General features: G+C 33.5%; 1 protein-coding gene and 2 non-coding genes across 3 annotated transcripts; 2 read left to right on the plus strand and 1 right to left on the minus strand.

Moving 5' to 3' along the window:
• Window positions 1-801: 801 nt before the first annotated feature.
• Window positions 802-7455, minus strand: LOC106126201 (uncharacterized). Its single transcript, XM_013323692.1, has 12 exons — window positions 7359-7455; window positions 4995-5167; window positions 4785-4898; window positions 4354-4554; window positions 4063-4217; window positions 3661-3805; window positions 3337-3488; window positions 3007-3220; window positions 2438-2653; window positions 2139-2300; window positions 1884-1975; window positions 802-1222 (listed from the first exon to the last, which is right to left on the minus strand). Exons 3-12 carry the CDS (start codon window positions 4885-4887, stop codon window positions 1115-1117), a joined length of 1548 nt encoding a protein of 515 aa, XP_013179146.1. The 5' UTR covers window positions 4888-4898; window positions 4995-5167; window positions 7359-7455; the 3' UTR covers window positions 802-1114.
• A 3656-nt stretch (window positions 7456-11111) lies between these two features.
• Window positions 11112-11183, plus strand: TRNAT-UGU (transfer RNA threonine (anticodon UGU)). The gene has a single exon. It is a non-coding gene; the product is annotated as a tRNA-Thr (tRNA).
• Window positions 11184-11441: 258 nt separating this feature from the next.
• On the plus strand, window positions 11442-11513 carry TRNAT-CGU (transfer RNA threonine (anticodon CGU)). The gene has a single exon. It is a non-coding gene; the product is annotated as a tRNA-Thr (tRNA).
• The last annotated feature ends 3014 nt before the right edge of the window (window positions 11514-14527 follow it).

Raw genomic sequence — 14527 nt, forward strand, 5'->3', positions numbered from 1 at the left:
ACAAACTCACTTGATAGTAAGTGACTATGTGATCAAGAATGGTATGCACTATTCACCCTACTCTTGAAAGCACCCAGGTTATAGCAGTTAAATGATGATGCGGTCGAAAGATGGCTAGCTTGTACCTAATCACTCTACTGGGTTTCGGGATCTTGTGGAGATGATGCGAGAGAAGTGTGCCAGAACTTCACCAAATGGAGATCCATAGTTTCTGCTTACTTGAACTTACTTGACTGTTGTTGTACTACTGTTTTTAACTACTAATGTCCAATTAAGGTAAATACTTGTTAAATAAATTATAGAAGAAATTAATGTATTCAAAAAAAACGAGTTGTAAATATATGATTAGGAAACAAAATAAAACAAATCATTTAATACTTAGTTTTTACTCTAATATAAAGTACATACATGTTTTTAATTTTATATGATGTTTTTTTTAGTTACAGATAACAAAAACAAAATAAGTAGGTTTTATTATCAAACAAATCACAATTTATTAAATTTATTAATACGCTTTGTTACAATTTACAATTTGGATTGAAATAATAGTTTAAAGATCTCTTGAATTTGTCGGTAAAGCTTTTTTAATAAATATATCTTCTGTCACACAAGTTATTTTATTTATATTATTTTACCTTGCTTTATTTTATAATATGTTCTTTCAAAATAAAATGCTTTGCATTGAATTAAAAACATTTTTACTTAAAAACTTGTAGAACTTTCTACAACGTGCATTTTATTCATACTAAACAATAATTTGATTATAAGTTATAATTAGTATAAATATAATTAATTGCGTCTAAAAATAATTTATCAGTGTTAGTACTATCATAAAGCCAAAAAGCCTGGCTTGCCCTACTACTAATATACCCAACGATTTTAGTGAAATTAGTTCCGAAGATGTCTGATATTTTAAGGTTAATCGGAATCAATCTCTGACTTTGCTCCTATACCATCCTATACGAAACCCCGTGCATGCTACTAATATTTGCTGACATCACTAGTTACACTAGATTTAGCAAGAAGCGTTTTTCTTGTGATCGAGCGATATAAGTGGTTCAAGTTTTGATATTAATTTTTCAATTTCAATGTAAACTTAGTGTAGTGTTCCAATTTAAACGAAGTAAGAGTGCTGACTTGCGGGACACGTATCTTGTTGTGGTAATCGTGAGCCACAACCAACTAACACCCGACATGAAGGGACAGGCGATGATGCGTATTGCTGCAAATAAAATTAATACCCTTTATTATAAGCAAAAATGAATATGTCATAAAAAATATAATCATCACATATCGTCGTAAACTACTACGCCTTGAAGAATCAAAATCTACGTGCCATTCTACTAACTACGTTACTTTTTGTCACCTGTAAAATGCCGTCCCATTTTCTGGTAAAGTGTGAAAAAAGTTGTTCTTCCGTGTACACACCTTGCGGGAGGTCATTGAAAGCTGTTCTTATGAGATTATCCCACGGACATTCATTATCATTAAGATCGGTGGCCTGAAAAGGCTATCATGATACTACTTTCGCTTAATCATGAACAGCGATATGATAAATGAATGATCGAGTATCATTAATGGCGAAATGTGGCGAAGTTTTAAAAAAGGTTTCTCCAAGAATTTCCTATTTAAAAGTCTTATTTTATCTTGCACTATGATACCAATGTGGTATAAAACATTTGAATTGACTACCAAGTATAGGTTTTCTTTCGCTGTATTCCACAAATATTGGTCAGTGTAATCAAGGGCGCATGGGATCTGAACATTAACTTTATCAGGCGTTTAGCGGTGATTTTCAATAGGGTGATGAATAATGATGACGATGATATTGATAAAAATGAGTAGTGAAGCTTCAGCAGCTTTTATCGGTAGCGAGTACTTACGTTCTGACAAGCGGCTAATTGGTTGACCGTAATATTAGTAGTACGGAGTAGTCGTTCTTCACGTTCGAAATCAGGTTCACGGTGGAACACACCTACAATTATAAGAAAAAAAATCCTCAGACATGTTACAATAAATGGAGAAAAAAACAAAAGCAATTATTCACTAACATTAAGAACTTATTGTTAGTTAAGATTACTAAAATTGTTCATGTCGTATAAATATTTGTAAGATTAAAGAATATGTTTATTTCATACCGTCAGAACGGAGAACCAGATCGGGACTGTCCGAGTCTTCATGTTTAGATCTCATTCCTAAGCAGACACCAACTAAGGCGACAATTACGATGATAGTCAACAACCCCGCCAGTGCTTGCAACCATTGTCCTTTCAGTGTAACTGCAGGATGTTCTGTTATAGCTTAAAATATAAGTTTGTATTAAAATAAGAGTGAAATTTAACGACATAATGGCAAACAAAAAATGGTTAAAAGAAATTATTTACTTAAAAATAAATGATTTTATGCTTATTTATTTTGTACCATTATCAGTTCGTACCTGAGGCATTTAACGTTGAGGCAGTCTGAAGGTACATAGTTTTAGACGAACTCCTTCCTCTATTGTTGCTTGAGTATAGTATAGCAGTCAAGTTGTTATCTTCATCCACATCAGACAAGTGGAAATGACCAGCCGAATTGGAGACGTTGTGTAAAAGCCCTCCTTCGCTTCCGAAGAGTTCTAAATGTATAATTTGAGGCCGACCTCCATCCCATCCTAAATTCAATCGTAGTATAATTAATTCATATTCGATTCGAATTCGAAATGATGACTATATAAGCTGTCGCCCGCGACTCCGTCCGCGCGGTATTTGAAAAAACTTAATTAGTAGCATATGTGTTCTTCCAGACTACGTTATTCATCCATCCATATAAATTTTCCCACTTATAAAATTAGCATGACTAGTAAGATTTCTTTCTGTGTAGTTCTTAGACAGTTCTTTTTCGACGTATCATCCTATTTTTCTAGACGCGAGACGTAGTTTTAATAAAAATTCTTTTAATGTATTAAATTGTTAAAATATGCCCTATGTTCTGTAAAATTTCTTCTTAATAGATATAGGAACTTACTTTTTTGACATTCCACGCGTACAGTGTGTGGATATGAGCGTAGTATACCACAGTCCGGGGATTGAGGTGGTCCCCCAGATGTTATCGAATAAGTGCACGGTTTCTTTTGTTCTCCAAAACTGTTCGTAGCTCGACAATAAAGCAGTCCGAAGTCGCCTTCTCGAGGTAGCCATGTTAGAGTTGAAGAATAACGATGATGGTATCCTGGTACTTTCTGTTAACAATGGGAAGATGGCGTCTAAAGAAATACTGAATCTGATTACTGTCTTTCTGTACTTTTGTATTTAACTTCAAATTATATAATAGTAACATTTTTTTTGCATAGCTTACTTTGACGCTAGTGTATAAAGTTTTTGAATCAGCGAAAGTCCAGCTGAATTGAATAGGTTCTGGTGATGCTTCAACGATGCACGTCAAAGTCTCCGCCTCTCGTTGTACAGCGCCCACTGTCTCTTCACGAGATGTTAAACACAACGGCCGATCTATACAATAATCTTTTTGTTAAGAAACAAGTAGATCAGTAAATAATAATTAATAGTTATACAAAAAAAACAAGAACGTGGGTGTCAAAAACGTAGCCTGAAAATAATCCGCGCAAACCCAAAAAAAAATCTGGTATGGTAAAGTTATGTTCGCATAATATTGTTCACCCACATCCAACATTCAGAGTGACTTCGTCTTCGAACACTTCATCAGGCAAATGGGAATTGTGAGCTCTGCACACAAGCTTGTGTTCGTTGTCTCTCAGCGACGGCGCCAAAGTCAGAGAGGACACGGTGTAGTTGCCGTCATGTAATTCCTGCAGCAATGAGTATAGAATTGAAACTAAGCAAACAAAGCTATATTCCAATTATCAGTCAAGCTTTTATGTTATGCTTATGTATCAATTACTTAAACACCATTGAAACATTCTCTGAACTAACTTAACGGATTATAGTAAACAGCAAATATAATAAAGTCTAAGTAATTCAATTCGAATTCATCCCTGGTTCAGTAAGCTATTGTTTTTTTTAATGTTTACTTCTTTTAAATTGAAATGCTAAGGACGAAGCTTACCTTATGTACACTGGGTCGGAGCAGATTATCTCCTAGATGCCAAGTTACCGATGGGGGCGGCACGCAACCTACCACAACGCAATCGACCACTCGGGGTTGACCTGCCTCGAAGTTGAAGTTTTGGTTCAAACGAATCTCCACACTTATGGGCGGCACTGTAACAAATATTAATAAAAATTTAATTTAATTTAATTTTTTTCTAAAAAACACTCTTATGTAAATGATTTATTTAATAATCTTTCCGCACATTTGCAAAATGAAGCTGCCAGCTAAAGAAGCACTAGAACTTACAGTACATCCTAATAACAACACTGGCAGTGAGTGGTTCGGTGACGTCAGCGTTCTGGGCAAGGCATTCGTAATGCGCATCTAGCTCGCTGCGTGTCGCGTTGCGCACGAGCACCTCCGCCCGCAGCACTCCCGGCCGCGCCTCGTGTGCACGCTCGATCACCACGCCATTACGGCGCCAGTATACCAATGTGTCCGGTTGTTCTGGCAATTTTATCATCATCAATAATCTGTACTTTATTATCAGAATTTAAGAGAAGCTTTACTCCTTCTACATATATAAATGTATTCATACAGTGACGTTGGTTTCAGGGGCTCTTAATACTGCCCTTCTTGAGTTCATCAATCTGGACGGTATAGATCCTTTTGGGACGGCCCCAACCATATGTATTGTCTGGTAATATCAAGAGACTTATGCTAGTGTTTTGACTTACCGTCATCAACCTCACAGACGAGTATTAGATCAGACCCCAGACTGAGAGGACCGACGTATCCCTGTTTGATTAGAACTCCAGAATCGCTGTATACTCTTGGCATGCCTGGACTCTCTGTAGAATAACACAAAAGATAAATTTTCGTAGTCGAATATAATTCCTAGCATCAGCCACAGGTTAAGGTGGTAAGGTGCAGAGAAGTATACGCACCAACAAGCCTCACGTCGATGACATAGTCCTGAGAAGGGGACGCCTGGTAATGTACTCGACATCTGTATATGCCTGCATCTTGGTCAGACACTCGCTTGAGCAAGAGTGAGGTGTCATCGTGACACGAGCCGGATTCACAGGACGTTCCGAAAATACGATCCCGGCTTAGTGACCTGAAAGGGGCCGAGTTAGATGAAAATGAAAATAAAAACTAATCTAAAATTAAACTAGTCTATTTTTTCACCTAAGTCTCGACAAGACCATCAGTGAAGAAAATAAAAGTCGTGATTGATTGGAAACATGAAGTCTGGCAGAATAAAATTAGTCAGAACCCTGATGAAAATTATAGAGAACAAGAGATATAGAATATCGGGACACGTGACAAGTCTACAATCAATCAATCTTAGAAGATCTATAATAAAATGAGTAGGATCATCATTCATAATAAAAGTAGAAATGCGGATGTTGGGTTGAATTATCAAGTCTCATATTGTTACGGCTTGCTTAATTCAAAATATTTGTTCTTTGTCTAAAATTACCACAATTTTAAAACTTTCAAAACCTTGACAGCGCTTTTACATCAATTTACCCTTAAGTGAAAGCTGAAATTGTTAATGAGATGCAACGGTTATACGGCTTGACCTTAAGATCTTGCCAATATAAATGGTGGGTGGAACGATTTACAGTGGGTGGATAGTCTGTCGTCTAATAGCACCTATTACCTTCGCCTTGAAGCGACATACACTATCGATTTATCGGTTTCAAACGATTATGCTTACCGTACCATTATCATGACATTTTAAAATTTTTCAAAACAATATTAAAAACCAATTAAATACTAAACTCTCGATTTTCTGTCCAATAATATTTATATTATGAAAAGACGTTAACGGTTAACGCTTTCTTCTTGTATTCAAATCAAAGAAGCTTAAAGTCCTATAAAATTTAGTGATTTCCTAAGATTAATTCACAGATACAAAGTTCCTAAGATCCTAAACATATTTTGTTTTCTCATCTTTAATCATAATTTTTTTCCAACTTACATACAGACAATCATTAAATAAACATGTATATATATGCGACTTCGTCAAGCCAGAATTAAATATAGTAAAAGTCCCCTCAACATCCATCAGCCGTTCTGGAGATTTCCCGGTACAAACGCTTTGCGGACAGACATACACAGATGTGTACTACAACTGATTTTTTTTCTTGATATTACATACATACACTCTAATTTTATTAATATATATGTATAGATTATCGAGTCATTAAGCTAGTATATCATATTATAATATATACATTATTTGTAACTTAAATAAAATGTTAACATTAATAAAAATCTTTCTAACTTTTTTCACATGCGTGGCTTAACAATCAAAATGCAATCAAACTTTAGGACGAGGGCATTTGAAAAAATTTTGCTTTAAATATCAGTTCTTTAACTATCGCTTAGCTATGTTTTTTATTTTGATTTTTAATTTTTTTTTTCGCATATCATCGAGTGAAAGTTATTACGATTGATAAAATGACTTTGATTTCTAACAAGCTGTAGCTGTCAACACTCAACGTCGCTGTGTAATGGGAAAATGAACACCTTTACCACCTTGACGAGATACATTAATACTATACGAGCACTTTAACTGAAAACCTTTGTGCATAGTAGATAGGACCTAAAAGTATGTTATCACTTGTATTATTAATATTAAAACATATTATTACATTTATTTTATCAAAGAGAATAAAAGACATAGCAAACAATATATAATTATACGAGTAAAAGTTAAAAATGTGTATATTAGAGGAAGTTTGAAAGTAGCGCCACTGATCGAGAAATTGAGGAGTAAAAGATTAGCGTGGTTTGGAAATGTTATGCGGAGGGATGATGATGATATAAGCAAAAAAGTAATGAGATTGAAAGTGGATGGTTACAAGGGTAGAGGAAGACCAAAAAAGTATGGAATGACTGTGTGAAAGAGGATATGTGTAGGAAGGGGGTAGACTCTGATATGACGGCTGATAGAGATGTATGGAGGAGTAGTACATACTGTGCCGATCCTCGATAGGGATAAGGACAGGTTGATGATGATGATGATGATGACGAGCCACTGCAGTGGAAATCCATTGTTAGACTTTTACACCTTCTCAAATCACTATAATCGTAGTCATAAACAGAACTCTTAAATTTTGATTATTTGTGATAGGTTTAATTATTTTTAAATGAAAAACAATGTACATTTTACATTGGATTTATCAATCAATATAAAAAAAAAATCTTGTTCCTTGAAACCTAAAAAAATAACAAACAACTAAGCTTTATTACCATAAGAAACAAACGTTGTTCGGAATTTCTCTTAGATTTCTCACCTGCTACCAGAATTTTCGTTGGGAAAACGATATAGAAAATCTCTATCATTTTTCAGCCAAAGAACATACGAATCAGGTCCATCTAGAAATACTTTTCCTTGTCCACAAGGCAATCTAGCGTCCCTCCCACGCACCGCCCTTAGCACCACCACATCTGGATCATAACATTTATTTCATTACAGTAATTAAAAATAATTACCACCAGTAAAATCGTCTCGTTAATCAGGAAAAATTAAGCTTAATTAAGTATACACATTACCCTCCAATCAGTCGAAAACAGTTTGTCGAACTTTAATAATTAATAACTATTGGAATGACTCATTATTTTAAGTTATATTTGATTGTATATTAGCTTTTGCGCACGATTTCATCTGCGAGGAATTAAAACAACTCTGTGCCTTTGAATGAAATGACTGTTACAGAGTTATGGAGTAAATATGTAAAAAAGAATGTATCCCGTGAGAATCGTACGTATCTACGGAATCTATGAAGTTCTGGAGATGTTCTTAAACAAACAACCATCCATTAAAATATTCGCATTTATAATATATAAAAAATTAAAGTAAATCAGCTTACCCGCTTCTAAACAAAGTGCCCCAACAAACCAAATAATACACATGAAAACCCTCAAGAATATCATCGTGAACTGTAACAAAAAAAAAGTGTAGGTTATAATTTGGTATGATTTCTACAATCATATCTTTAACAACAACAACTGTGAATCATACACAAACAGTTTAATAAAGAATTGTACGCACAGCATATTAAAGTTAAAATAATCGCCAGCATAAAATGATCTCCCGTCCACTAAGCTAGGCTTCCCTTGTAATCCAATTAGTAAAGCGCCAGGAGGGCGTTGGGGGTCAAGTTACAGCGGAGCTAAAGAAGTGCATTTGTACACGCAACCTCCCTTATTTCGGGGTGAGTCATATTTTGTTTTGCCTCGGGAAAGGGAAACTGAGCTTATGTTTGAGGACACTCAAAACTTTTAGCGCCTTCCGAGTACTTTTACTAAGTCCAATTAACTAGTAGAGAAAACATTTAAACTTAGCACTAATTAATACGATTTATAAGGATTGTTTTAATTATTCTTTCTATTAATTTCATTAATAACATAATTCACTCTTTGTGATGTAATTAACACTACTATGACACATTTGGATTAAATAATATGATAACGGATTCACAATTTGTCTTATCCGACGGATGCAAATAATGTGCAGTCAGATTAAAAATTAATATAAAAAATAATTTAATAAAGAAATACACTTAAAGGATAAACTAGAATCCACAATTACACTTGGAAATCGAATCTATAAAAATAAATGAATAACACGAGCTATTATATATGTATTGGTAATGATATTTATGACAATTGAAAAAAACTTAAATAAATATTTAAACTTCGCTCAACTGTAAAAATAATAATTACTTTAACTTTTTTATATTTAAAGACACATAATATACATAATTTTTAAGATTTGATTTAAAATCTAATGAAAATCGCTCTGCTGAGACCAAAATAAGAAACGTTATGTAAAATTCCCTTTTTTTATTTTATTAAGTTATATTTTTTGAGATTTAAAAAAAATTAAAATTATTATTCATAGGAATTAGTCTTTCATTTTTTTTTAATTCCAAAAAAATGTAATTTAATTATAAAAAAATATTAGATTCTCACCTTTTATCACGGAGCAAATATTTTAAAATATTTTATTTTAAAATAATTTCATTGAAAATTTAATCATAGTGCGAGCGACGAGCGAACTCAGCGAAAGATTACTTTCAAATAAACTTTTTACCTCAGCTGCTTTGCTTTAACGTCAGGTAACACGGTTCAATAATATGGAGACGGATTTTTTGTTTGTGTTGTTCATCAAAAATTTATTATTCTGAATAGTAACTATTAAATTATTAGAATAATATTAAGTTCACTTTCTTTATGAATAAATTAATTTTATACATATTTCATTATTGTTTTCCAAATCTACTAGAATTTTTTTTTCTCGTAGAATTTGGACATGTTAAATCAAATTGATATGTTGTTCAACATTATTAAGCTCCCAACATCAGTTCAGCTTTAACTGAACAGTTGAACTGTACAGGTAAATTGACGTTTAGGAAAAACTGACAACTGTACAATTTAACTTAAAAATTTGCCTACTTTGCCTGTTCGATTCGAAACATATTTTCATTATTATAGCTGAAGGGTGTTTTATTAATTATGATTAAGTTACATTTTTTTTGTTTATGTTACTTCAGCATAATACAGCATTATTTTTATTTATGAAGTTATTTTTAAGATGTTGAATAAAACATATGTTCATTCTGTTACAAAATAGTCCTATTCTATAATATTTTAGCACGTGTAAACTTAGGGTTAATATTTTTTTTTACCATCAAATGACACCAAGTCACCATCATATTCGTTTCCTAATGAACTTAAAATCCTACCGAATAAAATATTGTTTACTAAAGCAGCTTGCATAACGTAATACATTTAAATTCGTACAACCCTGTGATATGATACGTCCATAACAGATGGTCTCTGATTAGTAAGCAATGTAATGAAAAAGTGGTTCGAATTATGTTGGTTATGTATGTTGGGGGCGTTTTCTGGTTACCCTTCGGTCGCATATCGTCAGTTCATTAAAACCCTTTTCATTAGATGTGCATTCGTGCCATTACAATTAAAAGTTCTTGTTGGACAATTTTTCTGAAAGTTCGTTAGCTCCTGGGGCGATGGCTCTGTGTTTTGACAAAGGAAGATTTTAGATTTTTATGTTATGTTTAGTCCTAAAAAGTTTTCTAGTATGGTGAGAATAGCGCTGTAATAGCAGACATTTCGGTATGAAAATATAGGTACCTACTTAGCGTCGAAAACTAGAATAAAAAAAATTTCTTGAACCACGAAAGATTTTTTTTTAATTTTAGTAAGCCGTAAAATTAAATATTTATTTATGAAAAAAAAATCACGCTCTATGTAGACAGTTGCGGTTTCTATTTGTAGCGTTTTAAGCGTTTTCTTTGAAGTTTTGCATACACAATACGTTAATTGCCTATTATTAAGACATATTAACAAACACTTCGTATTATCTATGTACTTTGATATCCAATACCAATATGTAATTACTTTTAGAAATTCATTCTGTATGCCCCCCTAACAAGATAAGGGCGTTTCAAAGAAACGACATATCAGAGATGTGCCAGTACTGTGCCAAATTAAGTATGAATGTATGTAAGGCACAAAAAAACCCTTGTACCAAAGGTGCTTTAAACAAAACACAGTATAATGGGTACGTACATATATAATGGTTAAGTAGGGTCAATAAAACAAGTAAATCTCGAGATCTAATCACAAAATACTTCTTTTCATATTCCAGAAATATTTTAATGTTTATTGAACAATCTTATTCAAATTAATATTAAATTCAATAACGTCAAAATACATCAAAGAGTTCGAATTGTTCGACCTGTTATTTTTTTAAACGTGTAATATTATTGTATAAAAATCGATATTTTTATTAATACTATTACATTATATTTAATTAAATTTTACTTCTTATGTGTTACAATGAAATTAACGCATGTTTTTGTGATGATGCTTCCTGATTTTTAAAACAAAGAGAACCATCGTAGTACGTAGCGTTGAAGTGGAAACCATCAGTTTCTGTAAGTAATTATAAGATTTATAAGCTTAAATAAGTTTTAAAAGCTATCAATGATATCTCATTTTGTAGTTAAACAATCGAAGCCTCCTTAGCTCAGCGGCAGAGCACTGGTCTTGTAAACCAGGGGTCGTGAGTTCAAACCTCACAGGGGGCATCAACAAACTTTTTCATGCTTTTCCCAGTTATTTTCTTTTAACAATAACTTATGTTAACTAATTTAATTAAACAATGATATGCTACATTAATAAAATCCTCGGCATATAATAAAATCACAAACAACGACATATTCTTTGCTTTATCGTTAAAATGAAAGATAACGCATCGCAACTTAACAATATTGATATTTCAATGTTGACGTAATTGTATTGATTTTAGAAGAATATGTTTCTACTATTTAGGTATGAATAGTAAGGCCTCCTTAGCTCAGTGGTAGAGCACTGGTCTCGTAAACCAGGGGTCGTGAGTTCAAACCTCACAGGGGGCACATGCTTTTTTCCTACAGTGCCTTGTATAGATAACTTTTATCTGAAAGTGAAAATTCTATCTTTACTGTCTTTTGATTTACATCGCTGTTTTCTTTGAGGTTCGTAACCACTCTTCCAACGCGTTATGATTCATTTAGTCAAATTAGATCAATGGCAAATTTTTGATGCAACAACAGAAGAATAATTAATTTGTAATTAATAGTAATCTTTATGCAAAACCTTTAAAATAACGTTAAATAATAGGCCCTTAGCAATTATTTACTCTGGATTTTTCGCTGTGAAGATATATCCGTTACCACTATATAACCTAAAGTAAGGATATAGTTTAGTATCCATTTACGTAATATTTGTTTAGTTACTTCTTTGATGGTTTTAAAACAAATATAATTTTGCTACTCAAAGTTTATTTGCAAATGTTGAATTGACCTGCGCGAATGTTTCCGATTGTATCGATCAGGCCAAATAGCTAGCTTCAACAGTGGGTTGTACTAACTGTCGCCCACAAATTTGTCGGCGAGGGATTTTAAAAAGCTTTTGTTGCTCCAGCACACATAAGCTACCATCCAATAAAAGACCGGTCATGATCAGTCCAGCAGTTTCGTAGATTAACGAAAATTTACACCAATATGCAGATAAGCATATTTTTTATATTGCATTTTAGTTATAAGCAAAGCAAACTAATCATATTCAATCATTGTTACTAACAATATCCATACATTATGGGCATAGGTTTGGAATAAAATAATTTTATTTTATGTTTAATAAAACTGCCATCTATTAGTATAACGAGCAATTTCAATGAAGAGTATTTACAATCTTTGAAATAAAATAATATTTATATACTCATTCTCACCCCCATCTTCAACTATTGTAATTTTTTATTAACTTCGAATCACTGATTAATGTAAAAAATCAAAAAGGCTTAAACCTATTTTTGTTGGGTACACATACCTACGTACATATAATGATCCGTGTTAAAATGTAGTATGTACCTACATATGTATCTTGTTTGTACCATATTATTACGTTTTTAATTGATGTACCGGAACCTTGAGATATCGTAATGACCTGTCGTGTTGATCTTATTTATTTACAGATAAAAAGGGAGCAGTCTTCTGTGGATTCACTGCGAGACGCATTCCGCAAATATTTGTGACAGCGTGACATAAACTAATGCCTGTACGACTACAGCGCCTTACCATCCACGCACTGCCTGTGTGGCATCTCTCTAAAGGTGGTTAAAGTGTAGCGTCGCGGACCGACTTGCGTCGCGTCGTTTGGTCGCTACTACAGAAATCTCTATAGTATCATGCACATTGGAATCCTGCCTAGGAGTTTAAAGGTGAGTTATTTTTTTATTTCAAATAAACGTGAAAGGCGTTTCACGGTTGCACTGCGTTACCGGCATGACTCATGTTGTTTTTGTTGTATTGTATCAAAATTCATGTTGATAATTAGAAAAGATTTGCGTGGAACTTGGATAGTTTAAAGTAGGTAGTTAGAACCAACATTATTTAGTTCATATAAATATTCAATACGATCGCATCTGTCCGTTTTTTGTTGTTCGTTGTCCTTTGCTCGTTCTAATATGTGGTGTATGTTATGTGCTGAAATATTTTTTAATTAATCATGTATCCAACTGTCTCAATTTTTAATAAACAGTACAGTAAGTACAGCCTCTAACCGATTGAAAATAATTGATATTAAAAACTACGTCATTGACTTCTTGACAGGCCGCAAATGGTCAGTATGGTTATAAAAAATATTCAAAGACAAAGGCAGAGTAACTTTTGTGTCATTATTATTTGTTCCGCCTTTGTTTTCTTGGACCTCAACCTTTCTTTATCACACTGTACATGGTTTATTTATAGGCGAATTATTCTTGGCGGTCAGCGGTTAGCGCTCGTCAAAACATTGGTTGAAGAAAACATTGCATATGGTAGTGCATTTATTCATAGCTTTGCTTATTTTGCGTTATATTTTCTTTTTCGTAAAGTTCAGTACGCATTACACACTATTCATGTACCCAGACTTGCTCTCTTAGACGTGTTATGATTGTTTAAAAGGGCGTGCGACGCTTCGCACACCTGATTACCCTGCTCTGGCCTTCCTTTACTAACTTTGCGTTTCACATGTGTACACATGCAGTTTATTTACTTTTTACCATAAGGGGTTAGCTTTGATGCTTACTCTGTAAGTCTGTGCATATTATCTGACGTTTTTTTTTTCATTTCAATTTTAATTAACCAGCTGTATTAACGACAGCGTAAAAGACGCAGTATCGTGTCAAATAATCAATAAACTCATTCTAAAATTATTCGGTAGCAAACGAGAATGATTGAATTGACTAAAGGATTGATCGAACATGTCCGTGAAATTGTAACACGTACATCCAATAAGTTAACTACAATAAGAATTAACTTGAGTTTAATAGTGGCATTTTCTAATATTATTGTTATAAAACCATTACACTTTTTTGTATAAGCTGATTAATTAAAATGTTGTACTACTTCTTGTCGTCCTCAGCTCAACACGTCACGTCCAAGAGGCTTAGGCCCTATTCAATTTAGGGGTGATTGGGCCATAAGCAGATTGGTCAACCTCACATCTTTGAATATCTTCGCGGATATGTGTCCTTTGCATCACGATTTTTTCCTACATTGTAAAAAAATCGGAAAAATGCATATATAAAATTCGAAAACACAGTCCAGGGCGGGTATCGAATCTGGACGTTTTAGATAACGGTCTGGTCCGGTCAAGCGTTTAACAACTGCGCCATCGACGCACAATATACTACTTCCTGTAGTCGTTCCAAAATCTAGACTTATCCTAGGATCGGATGGAAATACTTTGTCATAAGGTTATTTACGCTTCAAATTGCGTTTTAAGGAACATTGAAACGAATCAATAATCCGATGCCCATGGATATCCGCAACACCAGAGGAACTGCATATGCGTTGCCGACTTTAAAGGGAAGTGTATGCTCTTTTCTCGAAGGATCCTAAGTCATATT

The sequence above is a fragment of the Papilio xuthus genome, unplaced genomic scaffold (genome assembly GCF_000836235.2).
Source record: "Papilio xuthus unplaced genomic scaffold, Pxut_1.1 DF825017.1, whole genome shotgun sequence".
Classification (NCBI taxonomy): Eukaryota; Metazoa; Arthropoda; class Insecta; order Lepidoptera; family Papilionidae; genus Papilio; species Papilio xuthus.